This window comes from Syngnathoides biaculeatus, chromosome 10, assembly GCF_019802595.1.
Source record: "Syngnathoides biaculeatus isolate LvHL_M chromosome 10, ASM1980259v1, whole genome shotgun sequence".
NCBI classification, from domain to species: domain Eukaryota; kingdom Metazoa; phylum Chordata; class Actinopteri; order Syngnathiformes; family Syngnathidae; genus Syngnathoides; species Syngnathoides biaculeatus.
Window position 1 is genome coordinate 28,128,985 of NC_084649.1, and position 21,213 is coordinate 28,150,197.

General features: G+C 55.3%; 2 protein-coding genes across 2 annotated transcripts; one reads left to right on the forward strand and one right to left on the reverse strand.

Moving 5' to 3' along the window:
* Positions 1–3,810: 3,810 nt before the first annotated feature.
* On the forward strand, positions 3,811–13,590 carry dag1 (dystroglycan 1). Its single transcript, XM_061832355.1, has 5 exons — positions 3,811–4,038; positions 8,413–8,748; positions 9,826–10,260; positions 10,711–11,516; positions 11,932–13,590. The coding sequence occupies exons 1-5, from the start codon at positions 3,811–3,813 to the stop codon at positions 12,950–12,952; spliced, it is 2,826 nt and encodes a 941-aa protein (XP_061688339.1). The 3' UTR covers positions 12,953–13,590.
* On the reverse strand, positions 8,856–19,455 carry rbm15b (RNA binding motif protein 15B). The gene is made up of 2 exons (XM_061832069.1): positions 15,263–19,455; positions 8,856–9,080 (listed from the first exon to the last, which is right to left on the reverse strand). Exon 1 carries the CDS (start codon positions 19,316–19,318, stop codon positions 16,997–16,999), a length of 2,322 nt encoding a protein of 773 aa, XP_061688053.1. The 5' UTR covers positions 19,319–19,455; the 3' UTR covers positions 8,856–9,080; positions 15,263–16,996.
* Positions 19,456–21,213: the final 1,758 nt, after the last annotated feature.

Here is a 21,213-nt window from a genome sequence, read left to right on the forward strand (position 1 = left end):
CACACACACACACACACACACACACACACGCATGGCACACATTACATTTACTCTGTTATATTTTCTCTGGTAACACTTTAAAATAAATCGTACTTGTCCGAAGAGTTTTGACGTGTCAGCCATTTTACTTGAGTATTCATCACGCTCCGAATCAGCTTTAACACAAATTTGTCGTTTGAATTTGAATTTGTCACCGCCCGACCCGGTGCCGCAGTCACAACAGAGAACAATGGAGGAAATTGTCGTGCCATTTAAGTGCGTGGCAACGATGGTTTACGACCACGTCGTCCTTTTTTCAGCCATCGATCCGTCGGTGGAATTGCAGATTTATTTTTTTCGTCTCCCTCACCCAATCCGACGTTCCCGCACTGACTCGAGTCGAGCAACGGAACGGCGCCAATCGAAGGGACTCGTGAGCCGCATCCTTGCGCGAGCGACGTTCGAGTCCCTCTCTCGAAAAGACACCGAAATAAGTCAGTTGAGTTGTACAAATTCCAGGTGACGTTAATGGCGGAAAAAGCTTTTCAGCCATTTCATTACATCGTGTGATACGCTGGCGTTTGAAAAGGGGTGTGTCGACTTTGAATACGCTCGTCTGAAATGTGACCCAATTCCTGGAGTTCGATTTGCCCTCTGTTGTTATTTGACAAAGGATTGGACTTCTCTTAGTTGAAGAGGTTTTGCCCCAGTGATATCTGAATTTCCAAATTCATATTTTGTCCATCCATTTTCTCGACTGCTTCTCCTCACGCGGGTCCAAGGACGACTTTCATCATTCTTAAGGTCGGCCAACTCTCACTCGGGCTCCGAAATGTGGCCCCCGTGCGTGGGCGGGGCAGTCGAGAAATGTCCAGCAGACGTCGACGGTCAGATCACGCTGCTGCCTTCGGGGTGGGGTGGGGGGAGGAGAAGTGTCAAAAAGCAAAAAGTTCTTTTCTTGTCCTTGCACTGGACTTTTTCCTCCAGTTTCTTGAACTTTCTTCCTTCCCCAAAGCTACAAAGCAAAATCAATCGTCTTCTTTGTCGCCAGAAGCATTCCGAGCCGCCCTGGTGTCGGCCCCGCCCACCCGCCGGGCACGCCGCCACACGCTCGCATTCTTCTGACTGACGTCGCCGTCGTCCGTTTCTTCTTCTTCCGACGGCATTTTTGGCCAAAGCTGAGCACGTCCCAGCCCGATGACCTCCAACCCTTCTCGAGAAAGAAATCACTCAAACAGAACGTGTCCCCACAAAAAAAAAAAAAAAACCCAAGAAACAATCCAACAAAAGTCATAACCGACAAGAAATGCAGTCATTGACATCGTTACAAAATCCACTTGTAAAGCTTTAAGATTCCAGCGAACCACAGCGAGAGCCGAGAAAACACGCAAGCCTACAAAGACTAGCCCAAGGGGACGACGGCGAGGACTCATCCGGAGAACGCAAAGGAACTCGGGGAGATTCCTAAAGAACTGCCGGCCTCCCTTGCGTCGGAGTTCCGCGACACAACAAGAAGGAAGAGACTGGGCGGGGATGGCGTCCGTGGCTGACCAAAAACAACACCAGTGCTCATTTTGACTTTTGGAAAGAAACATCAGAATGCTTCCCGAGACGTTTGGGAAAAGTGTGTGTCTCGTTACAGCCGGCATTTAAGAAAAAGAGCGACGTGCCGAGCGTCACGCGAGACGGCGCCAGTGTGGCGCTCTCGGGACGCTTAGCGCTTTCGGGACCTGGACGACTTTCCGTGACTGACGGAAGGGTGAATTCTGCTCCTTACCAGAAAGTGTTCAGCCATCACTTTGAGACCTGGAGCACAAGCGCGCTTGGGTTCTAGTCCACTTCTGAATGGCGTCAAAGACAAACAAAATGAAGGTTTTGGAGGCAGAGTCCAGACACGCACGGCGCATCTCTTTGGGATCGGCTCTCACGGGATTGCCGAAAACATCCCCTGACGGGGATGTGAACGGCGCATCGCCGCTTCTAGAAAACACCTGATTTCCGTCGTCACCGCTGAGGGTGGCCCAAGCCGTTCTTGGGTTTTACGCCGGCCCGTGTGACTTTGTTTTCCTGAATGAATCAAATCATTTCAAAACCGCCTTTTGTGGTTACCCGGTTGTCTTTGTCGGATATTTGCGGGGTTTTTTTTTTTCAATGACCTTGGACCGCCGCGGTCAAACTCGAGGCCCGGGGGCCAGATCGGGCCCGCCTCATGACTTTATGTGGCCCGCGAAGCCAAATGTAGTCTCAAATTCCTGTGAAATTGTCCGAGATGATAAGAGACAAACATGAACGATCGATGAAAGGGCGAAATTTCCCATGATTACTGATTCCAAAATGAGTTCATTGATTTCATGTGTGACAAGGATGAAGCGATTCACAGTCCTAACGGCCCTCTGAGTGAAATGTGGCCTTGGAATCCATGCAAAAAAACAAGAATTTGACGCGGGGACAAATCATATTTCACGCCACGCTCGCGTGTTGTGGTTCTTTGTCGTTCTTCCCCGTCTTCCGACATTTGTCAGAGTCCTTCGCGTCGACTCCTGACGAGATAACCGCCGATCCCGGAGAACCCGAGCAGACGTGTCGGGTGTCGCAATCCTCTGACCGCCCGGCCCGGGGGCCGCTTTCTCACGCCCCCCCCCCCCACCCTATTGACCCACGGACAATGCATCAAAGGCGGGATGGCGCTCGTTCCTCTTGGATTCTCGAAAATACTTTCGTTCACCTTTGCGCGGGACGCACCGCATCGGGATTGGAGCTTTCTTGTTGCCGTGGCAACCTGGTACGAGCTGGTATATGACATATGTGACGTACAAATTCCCAAAAAAGGGAACACGGGCAAAGCGCTGACATCGCACCCAAGGCCACGCCCCTAAAAGGCACACATGAACGATGAAGGATTAGGAAAGCATTTTTTTCCCCCTCTTATGCTGGCGGAAGTGAACGCGGTTGAATGAGTTTGATATTCCAATTATCTGACTGCGACATCCCAAAATATGTAAAGGCGTACGATTTGATTTTTTTTTTCGTCGGTACCGGCTGAACGCCAACGTTAACGTTTCAGCACGGAAAGTAAAACTTCTGACCGCGGCACCGACGCGCTCGCCTTCGATGTAGCTAACGTGCGATCGGACAACACGCCGGGGTTCAAACCCAAATCTCGGCATCGCGTGACCGCCGTCGTGCGACTTACAAACTGACCGATTCGAATTCAGAGCGACGCTTTCCGACCTCGATGGCGCCGGCAGACAAAAATGTCACAAAAAGTCGAAAGTGTGCGTCCAATCGAAGCCTCGCTGCCAAATTTGTTCATCTTTTTCTTCTTATTTGTTTGTATTTTGGACCATCCATCCATCCATCCATCCATCCATATTCCTCCATCTTGTTCATCATGGTCTGGTCCTGATGGTGTCAAGTCAAAGTTTTGATGAAATATCTGTCGGACTACTTTAAATGCACCATCCTTTTTACTTTGACTTGAGTAATCTTGTGAATGATTGATACTTGATGCAACCCTTGTGAGGATAAGCGCCTTGGAAAATGGAAAAACATGCCTGCCCTCGGCTCCTTCTGTGGCTAAATTGTTGGGCGTGCGTGTCTATTTTCAGACTTTTGTGGTGCGAGAGCGCCTCCGACATGCGGAGACAATTTTTTGGGGAGTTTCTGACCCACTTGGCAAAAAACCAAACTTGATTCCGGTTCCGATTCTGACGGCAACGTGCTAACATGCTCCCAAGGCAAAAAGAAGAGCTGGTGACGTCATCGCGCGCGAGGAATCACGACGTGGAAGAGGCGTGAAAAAGGGATGCGCCCGCGGGGGGGCGTCAAGGGATGGGTGGAAAAGGGGGCGCGGCCTGGCGGCAGCCCGCCCCCTTGCATGTATTGCTCCATTGTGGAACTCCGCCGGCCGACATTCGCGAGCCGAACCGCGAGGGGGTCGGTGCCGACAACGACGACGACACCGGAACGGAACCGACGCCACGGAGCCGAGGACTGGGGCCGCGCACGTCGTCGAAGACCCCCGCAAAAGCTTCTCCGTCGCCACCCACGTCCACGGCGGTCAGTGTCTGTGCACGCGCGCGAGAGAGAGAGAGAGAGAGTGGTGCTGGTGCACGCGCGCGCGAGCCGACGGCTGGCCCGTGCGGGTGCGCGACGCGCGCGTCAGCTGGTCTCCCCGGCCAACTGAACAGGTGCGCGGGGGGGTGGGGGGGGGGGTCCTCGGACCAAATTGCTGTGTGACCTCATCCCCCGTGCGCGCGCGTCAACGCTCGTTTGGATTCGCACGCGCGCGGACGCGAAGGTGTGAGGATGATGATGTCGACCTTCCTCGCAGATCAGCGCAGCTGCTGCGCAACTTTTCACGCACGTCGGCAATTGTTTACGTCACGATGCAAATTGGCGGCGGGCCTGCCTTCAACTTTCCATTCAAGCGGAAGAAGAAGTCAGCAAATGACTTGGGCGAACATTTGATCCAATTTGACCAATTTTGAGCCTGAAAATCGACAGGCCCATTTTTTTGGAGGTTGCACGTTTCGTTGCTTGAGGAATTCCGCCGTCGAAAGGTGGCGCCCGCTCGCCAATGGTGAACTCTTGCCGCTAGCTAACTCGCGTCTTGGGCGCTAACTATCTTTGCTGTCGATATGATGGGATGTTGAGGGTTTCAAACTAGCAAAGATTATTACCTGCATCTTTTTGGGGTTGGCTTGTCGACACTCGGAGGGATGGAGGGCATCCGGGCGTTTCCAAAGGTCCCGTGGCTGCTTCCTCGCCAATATCAGCACGGTGGTGACCGGTCGGAGCGTTGGCCTCGCAGCTCTGAGGTTGAAATCCCGGGTTTGCGCGTTGTGTTTTGTTTTCTCCGGGCGGGCCGTCCCCAAAACACGCATTGGTCGGAAGGATTGGAAATTGCCGGTAGGCGCGATTGCGACCGTCGTCCGTCTCCGCGTGCCCTGCGATTGGCCGGCGACCGGTTCGGGGTGGATCCCGCCTCCTGCCCGTCGACAGCCGGGATTGACCCCGACGCTCAGATAATGGCAGAGTGCATATTTCGATGGAAAAAAAATGAATACCGTTGAATTCAATACATGTTAGTGTGAGCAACGAAGTCCGTGGAACGAGGAGAAGGTCCACCAAGACCGACTGCGAGCGTTCAACAAGAGCTCAGCTAACCAGCTGCTCGTCCGGCCGCCATTTTGGGCCGGTCAACCGAACCGTGTCCGCTGACACGTTCAACGACCGACTGCTTTTTTTTGTGTGTGTGTTTGTTTCCAGAGGGAAAATGCGCCCGTTGTCCGCTTTCTTTCCACCCGTCCATTTTCTGAGCTGCTTATCCTCACAAGGGTCGCGGGAGGTCCCGGCGGTCGTCAAGCGAGAGGCTGGGTACGCCCTGAAGCGGTCGGAGGCCGATCGCGGGGCACCCCGAAGTCACAATCGCAGGGATTCCAACCCCTGGCCGTCGGAACTGGCGACTAAATGCGCAACCTCCAAAAATAGCAAACAGGACTCAAATGGGCCTGTCGATGTTTATTTGTCGGACTTGGCACCAGAAGTCCGACATCAAAGTTATGGGCCCGCCGATGTCGGTTGGGCTTTTCCAGCACAGTTGCGAGCAAACAGCGGCAGTGAAGAGCTGAGTGTGAAACCCCCCAATTCAAGTTTCGGCCTGCCGTGGAATTTTTCTTCCGGCCCGCAAACTTGCCAGTTTGCTGCCTGGGTAACCACGGTAACCACCCCCAAGTCAAACAGCGCCCGACCTGCCGGGACACGCACGAGTGTTGACGGTGCGGCGAGAAGCGTCAAACGTTCAAGTGGCAAAAGTAACATTCAAACATCGACACGCACAAGTGGTCATGTGACCTGAACGTGGTGGCGTGTGATGAATGGAGGAAGGTTCAAACGACGAAAGGCGTGCCCGTTTCTCACTTCCTGCTGTCACTGAGCGCCTATTGCGATCTCCCTTCCCGTAGTAAGAAGTGCTACGATTGGCTCTGGGCTGCCTGCCAGATTATTATTTTCTGATATTGCTTGCAAATGCCTTCAGGACTTGTTTCCGTGCAATTTTTGTTCCCGATATTTGCAAATATGTCACAGCAACCATTTTTCTAGGGTGAAAAATGGATTCGCAAAGTCATTTGCAACCAGCGCATCGATTTGAGCACTCGCTCTCAAACGTATGTCGACGTGTCATTAATCAGGGGGTCGGTGAGGACCGGGCGGGGTTCGAATCCTTTTCTGGCCTTTCCTCCCCCATCCCCAAAACACTCACGGGAGACCCCAAATTGGCCCCTCGGGTGCGATCGCGATCGGCTGGCACCCACCCAGCTGAGGGGGCGCCCCGCCTCCTTCCCGACGACAGCCTCGTGAGGATAAGCGGCTCAGAAAACGGCCGGTCGGACGGGAGTTTTCCCCTCCTCTTTTGTTTTGTCTTTGTTTTGATGACGGAGGAGCGGATTCGAGATGGGCAGCGGAAGAAAATCTTGCCGTCGTCCTCGTGTGCATTTTGAGCCATCAGCCATTGGGCGTCGAGACCCGCGGCTGTGCCGGTTGGCGTCACACGAAAAAGGCAGCTGGCGGCAGGTCTTCGCCGGTGGTCCCAAATGCACGTTTTGGCGTCGCGCGCACATTTTTCTCATCTGTCGGCAGATCCCAAATGTGACATTCAGCAATTTTCGCTCCCAAGCTGGACGGCGGAGAAGATTTGCGCGCCGGCTCTGGTCTCAAACGTTGGCGCAATCGCCCTCAAATGAAGACGAGCAGATGTGACCCGAATGTTTCCCGGCGGACCCGAGACGCCACGGTCGCGGTCGACCAAAGACGCTTTCTGGCCGTTCCGTTTGTTGAGATTCTCGCCTTTCCGTTCGGCAGATGTCGGCCAAGTTTTGGTGGTAAATGTTGAACACGCTTGTGATTCTCCAGTCTTCCCACTGCTCAGACCTCTTTTCCGTTCCTCTTTTTAAGACGTAAGACGCGGATGCGCGCGGCGACCTCGACGGGCGCCGAAGCCGAAGAAAACTTCCCGCGATGCGATTGTGCTCTTTGATGTCTGCGAAGGGCCGTGCCCTGCGCAAAGCACGATGGGATACATCGGGAAATCGTCACGGGGAAGAATAAACCCACGCCCGACGGAACAAAACGCTCGGGGTCAGTAGGATCAACTTCTCCGGTGTCCGTGGATTTCCCCAAAGTCCCCCCCCCCCCGAGGAGCACCCACAACTTTCCTGGGGTTCCGGCTGGGTCGCCGCGGTGACCGGGTCGGCACCTTGTGACGATTAGCGTGTCGACTGGCAGCGTTAGCGTGTTTGTTAGCTTGTTGACGGAACCGAAATCCAAAGACGACAAAGAAACGTGTTGTGTCCCCCCCCCCATCTTTTTTGATGTTGTTGTTGTTGTTGTTGCTAGGACCTCCTGCGGCGAATTCTCCTTTTGCGTCCGGCGGGCTTTCGCTCCCAGGAAGAAAGCGTCAGCGGGGTTTCTGCCGCACCCTCAAGAACCTCACAAAGCTAACAAAACCTCTCACCTCGTCCTCCCCCGCCGGCCGGTGGCCCGACTTCAAAAGGCGCATGAATAACACCCCGTACGCAGAGTTCATCGTACGGTCTGGGGGGGCATCAAATGTGCAGATTACTTCATGACAATTCCCAAACTTGCCAAGTTTTGTCTTCTTTCTTCTTTAGATGAGGTAAAAGTGAAAACATTATTTTTGCAAGGAATGTGGCTGGGGGGCAAAGCCGGATTAGGGAACAAAGAAAAGAAAGCTCGGATCAGGGGTCAGGACCCGACGGCTCGCGGGCCGTATCTGGCTCATGGCCGTAATTTGCCACGGCAGTCGGAAGAGTCAAACGCGTCGGGTCGGAACAAATAATTACGGACACGTTTTTGACAAAGGTCGCTCAAAGGAAAAAAAAAAAAAAAAAAAAAGATGAGGACTCCCCAAGTTTTCAACAAGAACGGAAAACCTTTGCGGAGAGGGACGACGGTTCTGCCGCGTGTCCAAATTCACAGACGGGGAGTCGGACTCGACGTTGCCAATAAACATTTCCATAAGTTTACATAAAGACAACATCATCAAACGAATTTGTCGGTAAGAAGTCTTCAAATTGATGAACGGACGCAAGCCTCAACGCCTGCCAACGCGAAGCTTCATGTGACGACGACGTATGAAACGGACCAGAAGACCGTCGGCAAAACCGGGCAGCACCACAAGTCGGATTCATTCAAGGTTGTCACCGTTGTTAGCAACGGATGTGATTCACTTCTTTGTCGTCCATAATTGTGCACTTAGTTTTGAAAATACTTGCGTGGCTCTTTTTCAAATATCACGTCGAAAAGGTTCCCGACGCCCGATCGATCGATCGATGTGGGGCTTTCCTTTGATGGGCGTCCGAATGCACGCTCCGGCCACGCCTCCTCTCACGCTTCCTTTTGTCCTCCCAGGTTGCGGGCGGGGTCCGCCATGACTTCCTGTTGAAGATCAGGGGCGGGGCCAAAGAGGACAGAAGAGGAGGAGCCGGTCAAATAAGCCCCTCCCCCCGCACCGGAACTACGCAGCACATGGGCAGACTCGGGACGTGGGCGGGGCTGGTGGCCCTGCTGGCGGCGGCGGCGGCGGCGGCGGGCGAGGCCGACGCCCCGATTGGGCAGCTGGAGGCGTCCATGAGCTCCTCGCTCCTCCGAGACTTCCGGGAGGCCGCCGGGCGCGACGTCCCCGAGGCCGAAGCGACGGTGGGGCGCCTCTTCCGCGTGGAAATGCCCGCCGACCGGCTGCCGGAAGTGAGTACGAGACGTGGCGCCGCTCGGACAAACTTGTCGGGTCAAAGTGAAGGCCTGGTGTGGTCTTCCCAAGGGAAATGAAATGCATTGAAAACAAGACGCGGAAATGAGCTTCGCAACGTTGCCGTTTAAGGTCAGTTTGACTTCTTCAGTAGCGACACTGCCAAACTCTCCAAAAAGTTCCAAAAATACAACAAGTTGACGACTTCGCCTTGAAGTAAAATGGCAGAGAGCGGCGCTGCCGGCGTGTCCCCGAGCCGGTCTCTAGGCGACGTGCGTCCAGGCGTCCCATCCCGGGGTGCGCTGTCTCCACGGCGCCGCCGTCTTTGTGCCTTTAAAAAGATCCCGGTCATCGATGGCGATAATTACATGGCAACCGCGCTGACTCGTGTGTGCGTGTTTAGGTTCGCGCGCGCACACGAGGAGTCCTCAAACCCAAATTCAAAGTGATGACGACGATGACGACGCAACGGCCAAGAGAGCGTTAGGCCACGCCCACTGCACGTCTGGCTCGACAGCGCCCGTCCCGCGTGCTAACGTTAGGACGTCGTCGTGATTTGCGACTGGAAACATTGGCCACACTCGTCCGCCGCAAACTCGAGCGCGCACACCCTTTTTAAGGAGCAACCCCCCCCCCCCCCCCCCCGACATTTTCCACTGCCGTCCGTCAGTCTGTCTGCGGTTGACGCCAGGAATCCCCTCGTCGTCGTCCCCCCGGCCCCCTTCTTCCTGTTCCTCCCACAATGTTCATTTTCAGTTCTTCCTTCCTTCTCTCTTCTGTCCTCACATGTATCCTGTGGGTGGGGAGGGGGGGGAGGTCATATGCGCATAATTGAATAGCTAATGAGTATAGTGGGCGTGTCCTTTCGAATTCATCCAACTTGAAAGGGGGGGGGGGCGCTGTTGTCTGGTTGCTTCCCTGGCATTGTTGAACATGAACATGGGTGGATACAATAATCATAATCAGAATACTTACAATCATAGTGAGGATGAGCAGTACAGAAAATGGATGGATGGATGGATGGATGGATGACACTAATCTTTTTTTTTTTTTTTTCTTCTTCTTTCTTTTTTTAGATGTCAGAGCCCGGGAAGGACTCGCTTCCGTCCTGGCTGCACTGGGACGCCCCCCGCAGGACACTGGAGGGACTGCCGCTGGAAGAGGACAAAGGCGTCTACTACATCTCGGCCGGCGTCTCCAACGAGTCCTTCCCGGAGGTCCTCTCGGTCGAGGTTCGCTCCGAAGACCACTCGGAGGCGGAACCTCCTCGGGCGGCGAGCGACGGAGCGGACGCCGACGTCTCGTGCGGCCCCGACCGATCGGTCACCGTCTTGACGGTCATCCTGGATGCGGACTTGACCAAGATGAGCCCCCGCCAGAGGGTGGAGCTGCTGAACGACATGAGGATCTTCTCGGGGGTGGAGCCCACCCTCATGAGGGCGCTTCCCGTGGTCAACAACAGACTCTTCGACATGTCCGCCTTCATGGCCGGACCGGGCAACGCCAAGAAGGTCAGTCGGACGTCGAGAAGTCAACGTTGACGTTGACTAGAAGACGCAAGGTCGGCACGATGTAGTTCTCGCACGTCTCTTAGTGCGCCGTCTACAATTCAAACTGGCGATGGGACCTGGTGAGGATAAGCGGCTCCGAAAATGATGATGGCATTCTTTCGCATCATTTTGCTCGTCCGGTCATTTTGAGTCAACTCTTTCTATGTCATGCCAAATGTAAAATATATGACTCTGACGCCATCTGCAGTCACCTTGGGTCCAAGCCGCCATGTTGAACTGAGGGCAGGAACTTCATAGAATCAGGCCACAGCCTTGTCTAATTGAAAAAAAAAACAAAAACAAAAAAAAAAAACCAAACTCCAACTGCTCATGAATATTCACGACGGGCCGGTAAAGGTTCCCCTCGGCCCAGGTGGTTCCGGTGGTGATAATCGACGTTTTTACTTCCAGGTGGTGGAGAACGGCGCTTTGCTGTCGTGGAAGCTCGGCTGCGCGCTGGACCAGAGCAGCGTGCCGGACCTGGCCGGCGTCCAGGGTCCGGCCAAGGAGGGCGCCATGTCCGCCAAGCTGGGGTACCCCGTGGTGGGTTGGCACGTGGCCAACAAGAAGCCTCACGTGGCCAAGCGTGTTCGGCGCCAGTTGAACAACACGCCCACGCCGGTCCTGACGTCGCTCCCGCCATCTTCTGCGGCGGAGCCGCCCGTGCGAATCGTCCCGACGCTGTCGTCTCCCTCCGTCGCGCCGCCTCCGCGGAGCTCCGCGCCCCCCGTGCGGGGGCCCGTCCCGCTGCCGGTGAAACCCACCATCCGACCGCGCGACCCCGTCGCCCACACGCCCACCATGGAACCCCCTCAACCCACCAGGGCGACGGGGACCGCCAGCTCGGTCCCCATCGAGCCCACCGCCACCCGGCCCGTCCACGTAGAACCCACCGCCGCGCAGCCCGGCCCCACGCCCGCACGGAAACCCACCAAGAAGCCCAAAAGACCCAAAACCACGGCGGCGCCCCGCGAGCCGAAGACGTCTCGCCGCACGACGCCTTCGCCGGGAGTCCTCGTGGACCCGTACAACGAGAAACCGGTTTTGCGTAATCCCATTGACCAGGTCAACGCTCTGGTGGGCACGTACTTTGAGGTGAAGATCCCTTCGGACACTTTCTTCGACAAAGAAGACGGAACCACCGACAAGCTGCGGCTCAGCTTGAGGAAGAACCTGAACGAAGCGGTGGGAGAGGGTTCCTGGATCCAATTCAACAGGTGCTTAAAAGTACTTTCAGATGGCCGAGCGGTTGAATTGGAGCCAGCACGACTGCTGGTTCCACTGGCGCCGGTCTCGGCTACTCAGTTGCTGAAATGTATCGTGAACCCCGATAGTGCTCGTTGGGGCAGTGGCGGCAAACTGGTTTTTGTCACAGGCCGCGTCGTAGTGTCGGTTTCCCTCAGAGGACCGTCAAAACCTTGAAACGGCCTCATCGGGGATGAGCAATTGTTCGACTATTTTGGTTTGGTTTGGTCACCCCAAAATGCTTGCAATGTTACGACGTTATCAATGGCGAAACGTTGCCACAGATTTCAACAACGGCGGCCCCCGGGCCTCGAGTTTGACGCCGGCGCTGTCGACCGACACGGCAGACGCGTGACTTCTTCTTGTCGTTCTTGTTTTTGTCGCCAGCACCAGCCAGCTGCTCTACGGCCTCCCTGACCCGCATCACGCCGGCAAGCACGAGTACTTCGTGCAGGCCACCGACAGAGGAGGCCTGAACGCCATCGACGCCATCGAGGTGCGCGTCCGGCGCTGGCCCGCCAACGACAGAAGTCCCGTGGCGTTCGCGGCCCGCCTGGAAGGAGAACCGCGACGGCTCGCCGCCGACATCCACAAGAAGATCCTCCTGGTCCGCAAGCTGGCCGCCGCCCTGGGAGACCGCAACAGCAGCGCGGTGAGCCTGAGGAACATCAGCAAGGGTTCCATCCTGGTGGAGTGGACCAACAGCAGCCTCCCCCACGCACCCTGCCCCAAGGAGGACATCGCCACCCTGAGCCGGATGCTGGGCGACGCCGACGGGAGGCCCACGCCCAACTTCCGCAACGCCATGGAGCCCGACTTCAGACCCCTGGGCGTGACTGCCAAGGGGCGGGCCGGCTGCGCCGCCTTCTCCTTCATCCCGCCGGGCGAGACGGAGGTCCCGCCGCCGCCCCCCGTCACCCCGGCCCCCGGGACCGGGCGGCAGAGCGCCGACGACGTTTACCTCCACACGGTCATCCCCGCCGTGGTGGTGGCGGCCATCTTGCTGCTGGCCGGAATCGTGGCCATGATCTGCTACCGGAAGAAGAGGAAAGGCAAGTTGACCCTGGAGGACCAGGCCACCTTCATCAAGAAGGGCGTCCCCATCATCTTCGCCGACGAGCTGGACGACTCCAAGCCGCCGCCCACCTCCAGCGCCCCCCTCATCCTGCCGGAGGAGAAGCCGCCCCTGTCGCCGCCCGAATATCCCAACGCCGGCCCGCCGGAGACGGCGCCCCTCAACCGGGAGCTCCCGGGCGAGTACGCGGCGCTCCGGGACGACGACGACGACGACCCCAACGCGCCGCCCTACCAGCCCCCGCCGCCCTTCGCCACGCCCCAGGAAGGGAAAGGCTCACGGCCCAAGAACATGACCCCCTACCGCTCGCCGCCACCCTACGTGCCCCCCTAAAGGCCCGCCGGGCCCCGCGTACCTGGTGCTACGGTGCTAATGCAGGAGGGGGGCTGGGAAGGACTACTGGTGTAGACGGATGCTAAGTGACCTTTGACCCCGCGCACGACCCGCCCTGGGTTCAGTTTGACTTTTTCTTTTGTTCTGGATGTGTTCTAACAGCAAGGTACGCCGCGTGTGCGCGTGGAAGCTAACTCGCTTTGAGCGCCGCGGGTGTGTCGGCGCGCGCGTCAGAGAGACGTCGGGCCGTCCGTGACCCCCACGTCGCACGACCTTTTTTTTTTTTTCACGAGTACGTCTCAATAACTATGTGCTTTTCTTTTGGTTTCATGTGTGAAGCAATAAAACATTTGCATATTTGTGATCATAAAATGAAAATCGATTAACGGGTGCTACGATGACAACCACGTTGAGGCTCTTTGGGGTTCTGAAATATTTTTCTACACACGTCGAGGAACTCTTCATCTTTTGATACGAGTTTGATTATTTTCAGGATTCGTCGACAAGCGCAAACGTGACGATTGGTCATCAGAATTATTTGACTTTTGACTCCTTGGCTTCTTTTGACATTTGAGCGACTTTTTGCAATAATGACGCTAACAGCTTCGTTTGTTTTCCACAATAAAAAGTCGACTTTCCGCCACAGCAGTCTTGTTTTTTTTTTTCCCCCCAGCATGCAACCCGCCACCGACGGACGGACGCTTGATTTACAAAGGAGTGTAGATCGAACAGCGGAAAAACACTGGCCTCGCAGTTCTGAGGATTGCGTGGCTTTTCTCCGGGTGGGCACTCGGGTTTCCTCCCACATCCCGACAACACGCGGCACTCATTGGACCCTCCAAATTGCCCCGTCGCTGTGATTGCGAGCGGGGCTCTTTTCGGTCTCTGTGTGCCCCGCGATCGGCTGGCGTAACCCCCCCTCCTGCCCGTTGACAGCTGGGATTGGCTCCAGCGCTCCCGTGACCCTCGTGAGGATAAGCAACTACGATAATGGATACCTGTAGATTGAAGATGATTTTGCCTTTCGAAATCCTGCAAAGATGAATCTTCGGTCGTAGCCTCGGGCAAAGGAGCTCCGGCCGAAGCTCCTTTCTAACCACCTCGGTGACCTGGAGCCCAGAGACGGGGGGAGCCCGCCTCAGAGACCCCGGACTCTGCGTCCTCATCCGAAGGCGCGTCGGCGGAATTTATAGTATTCACGGGTCCACGGGTCCAGGTCGGCGGCGCCCCATCCTCAGGAGTGTGAGGCCAACGCTTTCTTTCCACCTTTTATGCACCGTCCCGCCTGACCTGAGTCATTTCAAAGGAAATGCTCCTCCACGCCAAGGAATCAGAGGGAAACTTTGGACCTCCAGTTCTCCATGTCATTATTACGGCACTGAATAAAATGAAATAATTTGGGGGATCCCTAATGACGTGGGAAAAAAAAAAAAAAAATGGTTCTTCCATAAAAACAAGGACGAATCGGGGCGGCAGACCTTTCAGTGTGACCTCAGAAATGCGCTTCTGGAAAAATAGGCAAAACCTCCTGACCCTTGTGGAAAACCTTTTGCGCAAGAGTTGAAGCCGCTCTAGCTGCAGCCACTGATCAAAAAAAAAAAAAAAAAAAAAGATAGGAGAGCGCATACGCTTGGAGCGCCGTGTCAACCGGTTGAAGCCATCTTGGTACTCCCAAAACACGATTTACAGGTTGGATTATGGCAGAATTTTTCCTCACAGTTTGGCATGGAGAATTAAACCTGGTCCTGTAACCTTGAAATTTTTCAGTTCTGTTAACATGAATGATTTTTAATTTAACTTGGTAAGCCAAAAAAGGCAAAGTGCAAAGGAAAGAAAGAAAGAAAACTTGCACATTACCCAGGGCCCAATTTCCGTGACATGTTAACTTTTTCCCAAAATACGCTGTGAAGCGCCATCATCATAACATGTCATAAAAGCGTTACATTTGAAGTCAATCAGGTTGATATAGTTCTGGAACTAAGGACTCGCAATGTGAAAATACATTTTAAACACGTTGTTCACTTGTTGTCTCTGCCACCTCCTATTTCAGACAGACAATTGAAACTCGAAACTCAAATTCAATTTGCAGAGTTCTGTATTATGAAATTCATCCAAAATTTCACAGAAAATGTTTGGGAAAATATTGACATTGCTTTTTCACGAAAAACCTTCGGCCTGTGAAGGTCAAACAGTGAACCGCAACAAGCGGAAAGCAAACTTTGTTCAAGCTCATCGGAAAAATCAAAAAAAAAAAAAAAAACCCTTTAGAAACAAACTTTAACAGCGTCAAAGTAAATCTTTTTAACTTACCTGTGGAAGGTTTTCTCACAGCCACCAAAGTGGCGGGTCGACTTGACTCTTGGTGGCCAATTAGCCATCCAGTTTTTCTTTCTTTCTTTCGATCAGTGGGGGCAACGGATGGCCCGACGCCATCTTGAAGCCTGTGGATTAGGGGCGGAGTCAAGGGAGCTCTCCGCCGCGTCCAAGGGCAACGTTTTCCTGTCACGTGGTGACCTCTGCTGGTCAAATTAATTATTGATCATTTCCCACATGTTGGACATCGACGCTTGCCAAGATCAACTCATGCGCAACGTTTGCAGCCATTTCAAATCGGATTCTAATGACACAGTCAAGCAATGTTCACAACCGGACCTCAGCCTGAAGGCGTCACTTCCGGTGACGTCAGGGCCTCCCGACATGATACATAAACGAACTGGTCGCCGGCCAATCACATTCACAGCTACAAAGGATTCAGAGGCCCCAAATAAAAGAGAGAACGAGAAAAGCAACGCACGCCAGGTCAGACTTGAACCGGCAACCTCAGACCCGCGGGGCAGTCGTGCGCCGTGCCAACCGACACCAATGAAATAAATATATTCATGTTGTAATTGAATATACTGTCATTGATGGTTGCTTTTGCGACGCATCCCCTGAAGATATGCGTTGGAACTGAAAAATGAATTTGATTTGGATTTCTATCCATCTTTCCTTTTGCTTCATCTACTAGAGACACATATCTTAGTTTGACAAAGTTATTGGCGAGAGAGCAAATAGAAATTTGCAGATGCACGCTTCAAAAAACACTTTTGCATTGTCCAAAATGAAGTCCATCAATATTTTCGGGCCATCAGAAATTCCGCAAAAGCAAACGTTTCTTTCGTGGCTTGAAAACGTTGCTCTTGTGTGGCGTTCTTTTGTCTTTTCGTCACTGATTGTACATCGCTCCCAAATAAGCATTTCAAAAATAAACAAACAAATGGGGCCTAGCGTTGCTAATGCTATCACCTCCCGATTATTATTATTGTTGCACGGCTACAACGGTGCTTGTTATCAAGCGGATTAATATTCCGAAGGTTATGCCGATGTTGAACGCCGAGCAAGCCCATCCAGCCATCCGGTTTCCGTCCAGCTTCTCGGAACCCGAGCCAAATTCCCCCCCGAATTTGCCGGCTCATCCGAGCGATGCCAACGCTAGACAAGTGCGTGCATTTGTTAGCATGTGGACTCATTTTTCCTCTCACTCAATTTAGCCTTTAGACACGCACACCTCAATCTGTTAACCTGATTATTAGTCGATTAGAAACACTAAACCTCAACTTCTGTTCCCTGACACCAGGATGAACATGCTCACAGCAGAGCTGCATCGCCAAATTATGAGGACGTGGATGCGGGAGCTTTTAGCATCGATAAAGCTTCAAAGTGGGACGTATCCTAGCGTGTAGCGAGCATTGCAATGTTTGCACTGTGCAATTAAGAAAACAAAAAAAGGATGGATGACAATGAAGAGTTAACGTTCTTTGCTTTAACATGACAACATTTAAGAACAAAATACAGAGAATTTTTCCTTTAAAAGGGTTACCATGGAAACAACATTTTCAACTGTTTATATTTCTACTTTCGGTTGTGTTCCAATGCGTTTGAAAGCAAAAGAGTATGAAAAGTTCAAAGAAGTTTTTGTAGTGTTAAAACAACACACCAACGTGCTAATTAGTCAAGAGGGAAGAGGCCAAAACGGGCCAGATTAGAAAGGGCGCCACCTTGAGGTCAATTAGTGTCGTTAACCACCACCACCACCATGTGTTCCTCGCCCAGAGGCGTCGCCGCCCTCCTGGCCGCCTGCAGGAACTGCAATGAGAACTCTCCCGGAGGGAAAGCGTACAACATGGCGCCCGGGCCGCCCTCTTTGGCGCCGGGCAGGCTGACCACGCCCGCCGCCTCCTTGTTGCGCAGGTAGGCCACCAGGTGGCGCAGCAAGCGGACCTGGAGCCCCGCCGCCCCGGGGGCGCCGGCTTGCCGGTCGACGGGCCCCTGGAGGGCCAGCAGCACGGCGAACCCGTCGGGGCGACCCGCCTTCACTCGCCGGGTCACCTCGTCCAGGCGGCTCTGGTCCATGCGGAGGCGCTGCGCGATTTTTAGCAGCTCGCCGTTGCGCCTCATGATGGCGCTGAAGAAGGGGGCGCCGCCCTCCAGCAGGTAGAGTTGGGCCGGGAAGCTGCTGTTCTTCAGCGCGAACACGCCTCGCCAAGACTTGGTCAGCGATGCCGCGGCGAACTCCGACAGCGAGCCGGGACACGCCGGGGGCGCGCCCGCGGGGAGGGGCGGCGTCGCGGCGGCTCGAGCGGCGGCAGCCTCGCCGCGGTGGTGATGGACGTCGGTGTGTTTGCCACGGTGGCGAGCGGGCGGAGACTCCGACTCCTTGCCGTCAGGGCTGTGGTCCCGTGGCTCCGTCGTGGAGTCGGGCGCCCGGACGCGCGCCCGATCGGGACTGACGTCGGGGGACGCCCGCAATCGGCCCCGCGCTTTCTCCCGCTCCACCGAGGGACTGCGGCTCCGCCTCCTGCCCCGCCTCTCCTCGCGCTCCTTCGGCCACCGCTCCCTACTGCGGCTGCGCGCCCGGCCGCTCCTGCCAAAGGCCTCGGCGGCGCCCGCCCTCCTGTCCGGGCCCCCCGGGGGGCTGGGGGCCAGGTCGCGCGGGGACGGAGCGCGCTCCCTGACTGCGCCCCGGACGTCCCGCTCCAGACTCCGGCGGCGTCCGTAGGCGTCCCCCGGCAAGTCGTAGTGGGGCAGGAGCTGCACGGGCGCGAAGGGTCGGGGGGCGCTTTCCTCCATCTTGGCGAAGTCCACGCGTAGGCGACGCTCGGCCCCGCCCAGGGGGAAGCCCCTCATCTGCGTGCACGCCGCCTGCGCCGCATCCAAGCTTTCGTACTGGACGTACGCGAAACTGTCGCCCTTGACGTAGTCGATGTTCCGGATGCTCCCGAAGCGGTCGAACTCTCGCGCCAGGGTGGCCAGCGAATTGGAGGGTCCCAGGCCGCCCACCCACAGCCGCGTGGTGGGGTTGGCTTTCCCGTAGCCGATTTTGACGGGGTGGCCGCCCACCAGGCGCCCCTGCATGGCTACTTTGGCGCGGTGGGCCATGTCCAGGTTCTGAAATTTGACGAAGGCGTAGGCGCCGCCCTGGCCCCGTGCGGGCCTCTTGATGACCACGTCCTCGATGGCGCCGTACTTGTCGAAGCCGCGCCTGAGCTCGGCCTCCGTGACGCCGCCGTCCAGGTTGCCGATGAAGAGGTTGCTGGTGGCGCGCTGGTCGTCCTCGGGCTTCAAGTCGTCGGGCGGCGGCGGCGCGGGCGCCAGGCCGTACGGGCGCCCCCTCTCGTCCAGCATCCCGTAGTAGTCGAGCAGGCGCTCCCTGCTCAGGCTTTCCAGCGCGTAGTGGCGGGCGCGCAACTCGCGCAGGGTGAGCGACGGGCCAGGCGGCGACAGCGACCTCTGGCGGTAGGGCGGGTAGGCGGCCGCGTGAGCGTGCACGGCCAGGTAGGTGACGTCGGGCGGCGTGACGCTCCTCCTGCGCACGTACACCGGCTCGATCTTGAGCAGCCGCTCCGCCAGCAGCAGCCGCGACGTGGTCTTGGCGTGGCGCGCCTCTTTGGCGTCCTCGGCGTGCCGGAAGTTGACGTAGGCGATGCGGCCCAGTTCCGGCGTGTGTGACAGTTTGACGCTGACGTCGCCGAAGCGCTTGAACTCGTGGAAGAGCGCGTCCTCCAGGTCGTCGTCGGGGACCTGCGGGCCCACGTTGCTGATGAGCAGCGTCTTGTAATCCCGAGCCGGGGGCCGCAGACTGGCAGCCGCCGCCGCCGGCTTGTCGCGCTCCCGGCTGCGGCTTCTCCGGCGGTGGGCGCCGCGGCTCCCGGCCAGCAGCAGGGCCAGCGGCGGCGGAGGCAGCAGCGGATGGAGCTCGTCCCGGCGGCCGCTCTCTCGGTCCCGGTCCCGTTCTCGCTCCCGGAGGCGCTTGGCCGCAGTCCTGGACGACAGCGGCGACGGAAGATGAGGCGGGGACGACGCCTCCCTGGCGGCCTGCCGCTTCATGTCGGCTGGGAACGACAACGACGGCGGCGGCGGCGGCGAAAAAGACGAGCGGGACGAAGCCCCTCGGCTCGGGCGACGACAATCCTCGACGTCCGTGCGGCGGATTTAGCCGCAAGCGACTCCGCTCGAGGGTCACTTCCGCCCCGCGACACCGACGTGCGTTTGCTCCTCGACAGAGGAGCCAAAAGCGGCTGAAAAGATAAAAAAGAAGCGAAACATGTCCACCGCTCAGCGACTTGACGACGACGCCATCTTGGACAAAAGAATGTGCGTTTTTTTTTTTTTTTTTTTTTTGCCGAGGGGCGGAGTCGGGACGGGCGTCGTGACGTCATCACAACGGGACGCGCCTCTTCCATTTTTGAATTTGCGGTCCGGTCCGAACAGAACGGCAACATTTCAACGGGAGTCGGGTCAAAAGATGGATTTCCTTCCAGACTAAAGATAGAGATGCATGAAACATTTCGTTTTAATACACCTACAAAACATTGGTGATTATAGTTTGCCGCAAACAAACAAAAAAAAAAACTCCAGAAATGACTTTACATACCAAACAATGAAAATCATTTTTCTGAAGAAATTATCCAGGAATTTTCCCTCACAGTTTTGACCTATATCATGCATATCATTACCGATTGCAGAAATAGAACCCCCCAAAAAAGCCAAACTCAAAAATAAGAATGGAAACATTGATCCATTTTCTTAGCTGCTTATCCTCACAAAGGCCGGGGGAGTGCTTGAGCCTAACCCAATCGTCAACGGGCAGGACCCTAATGAGGCCGGTTGGGGTTAGAGAGGAAGATAGGCTTAGATGGCAAAAGATGACACGCTGTGGCGACCCCTAAGGGGACAAGCCGAAAGGAAAAGAAGGAGAAGGACCCTAACACCCTGAACTGGTTGCCAGCCAATCGCAGGCCACATGAGACAGACAACAGTCGGACACACAATCGCACTTCGGGCAATTTAGAGTCTCCAATAAATGTTTTGGTACGTGGGAGGAAACCGGAGTGCCCGCGCGGGCACGGGGAGGACATGCAAACTCCACCCAGGTCCTCGGAACCGCCAGGCCCAACCCGTTACAGCTTGTGACAGCGTGCTGCCTACATGTAAACGATGGGTAAGAAATATGAAAAAAAAAAAATTCCACTTGTCTCAGATGGAAATAGTTGGATCAATATTCTCTCGTTTGTTGCTGGTTTTTATGGCCTGGATCGACTTCATCTTTGGGGAATTCTCGTATGAATGGCAACATTTGAGTTGTTCTCCTCGTCACGGTCTTTTGATGAAATCGGATCAAACGGAGGCCACCTTTCTGCTCGTGTTTGACTTTTCACCTTCAACTGCACTGAAAAAATGTCAACGGCAGCGCAGCGGACGACCGGCGAGCACGTCCGCCTCACGGTTCTGAGGATGCAGATTCTAATCCGGCTCGGCCCGTTCCCTGCGATTGGCTGGCGACCGCTCCGCGGTGTACCGAAGAAGGCCGGGTTAGGCTCCGGCAGTTCCAGAAAACGAATGAATGAAAAATTCAATGTCAAGCTCCACCAAACCAGCAAAAACTGAGAGGTGACAATATTTACAACCTTTTTGCAGTCCTCAGCTCCACGTCGACTGCAAAGTGACTTCATTTCACACATTTGGAAGCAGCAATGAAGACTTTGCGCCTGGGTGGAAGAATTTTTTTTATTTCACATCTGAAAACTCATCATGATCCTCATCCATGCATTCCCACAAACCGCATGCCAGCATGTGTGGAAAAAAAAACAACTTAATCAGATCACGTCAATTAAATATCCCGACACAAAGACGATTCCCAAACGTCCCTAAGACGCGTCAACCTGTTTTGGGGCCTCGCTCACACGTTTACTCTTCGTTTTTTCCTCCACACGAGAAAACTC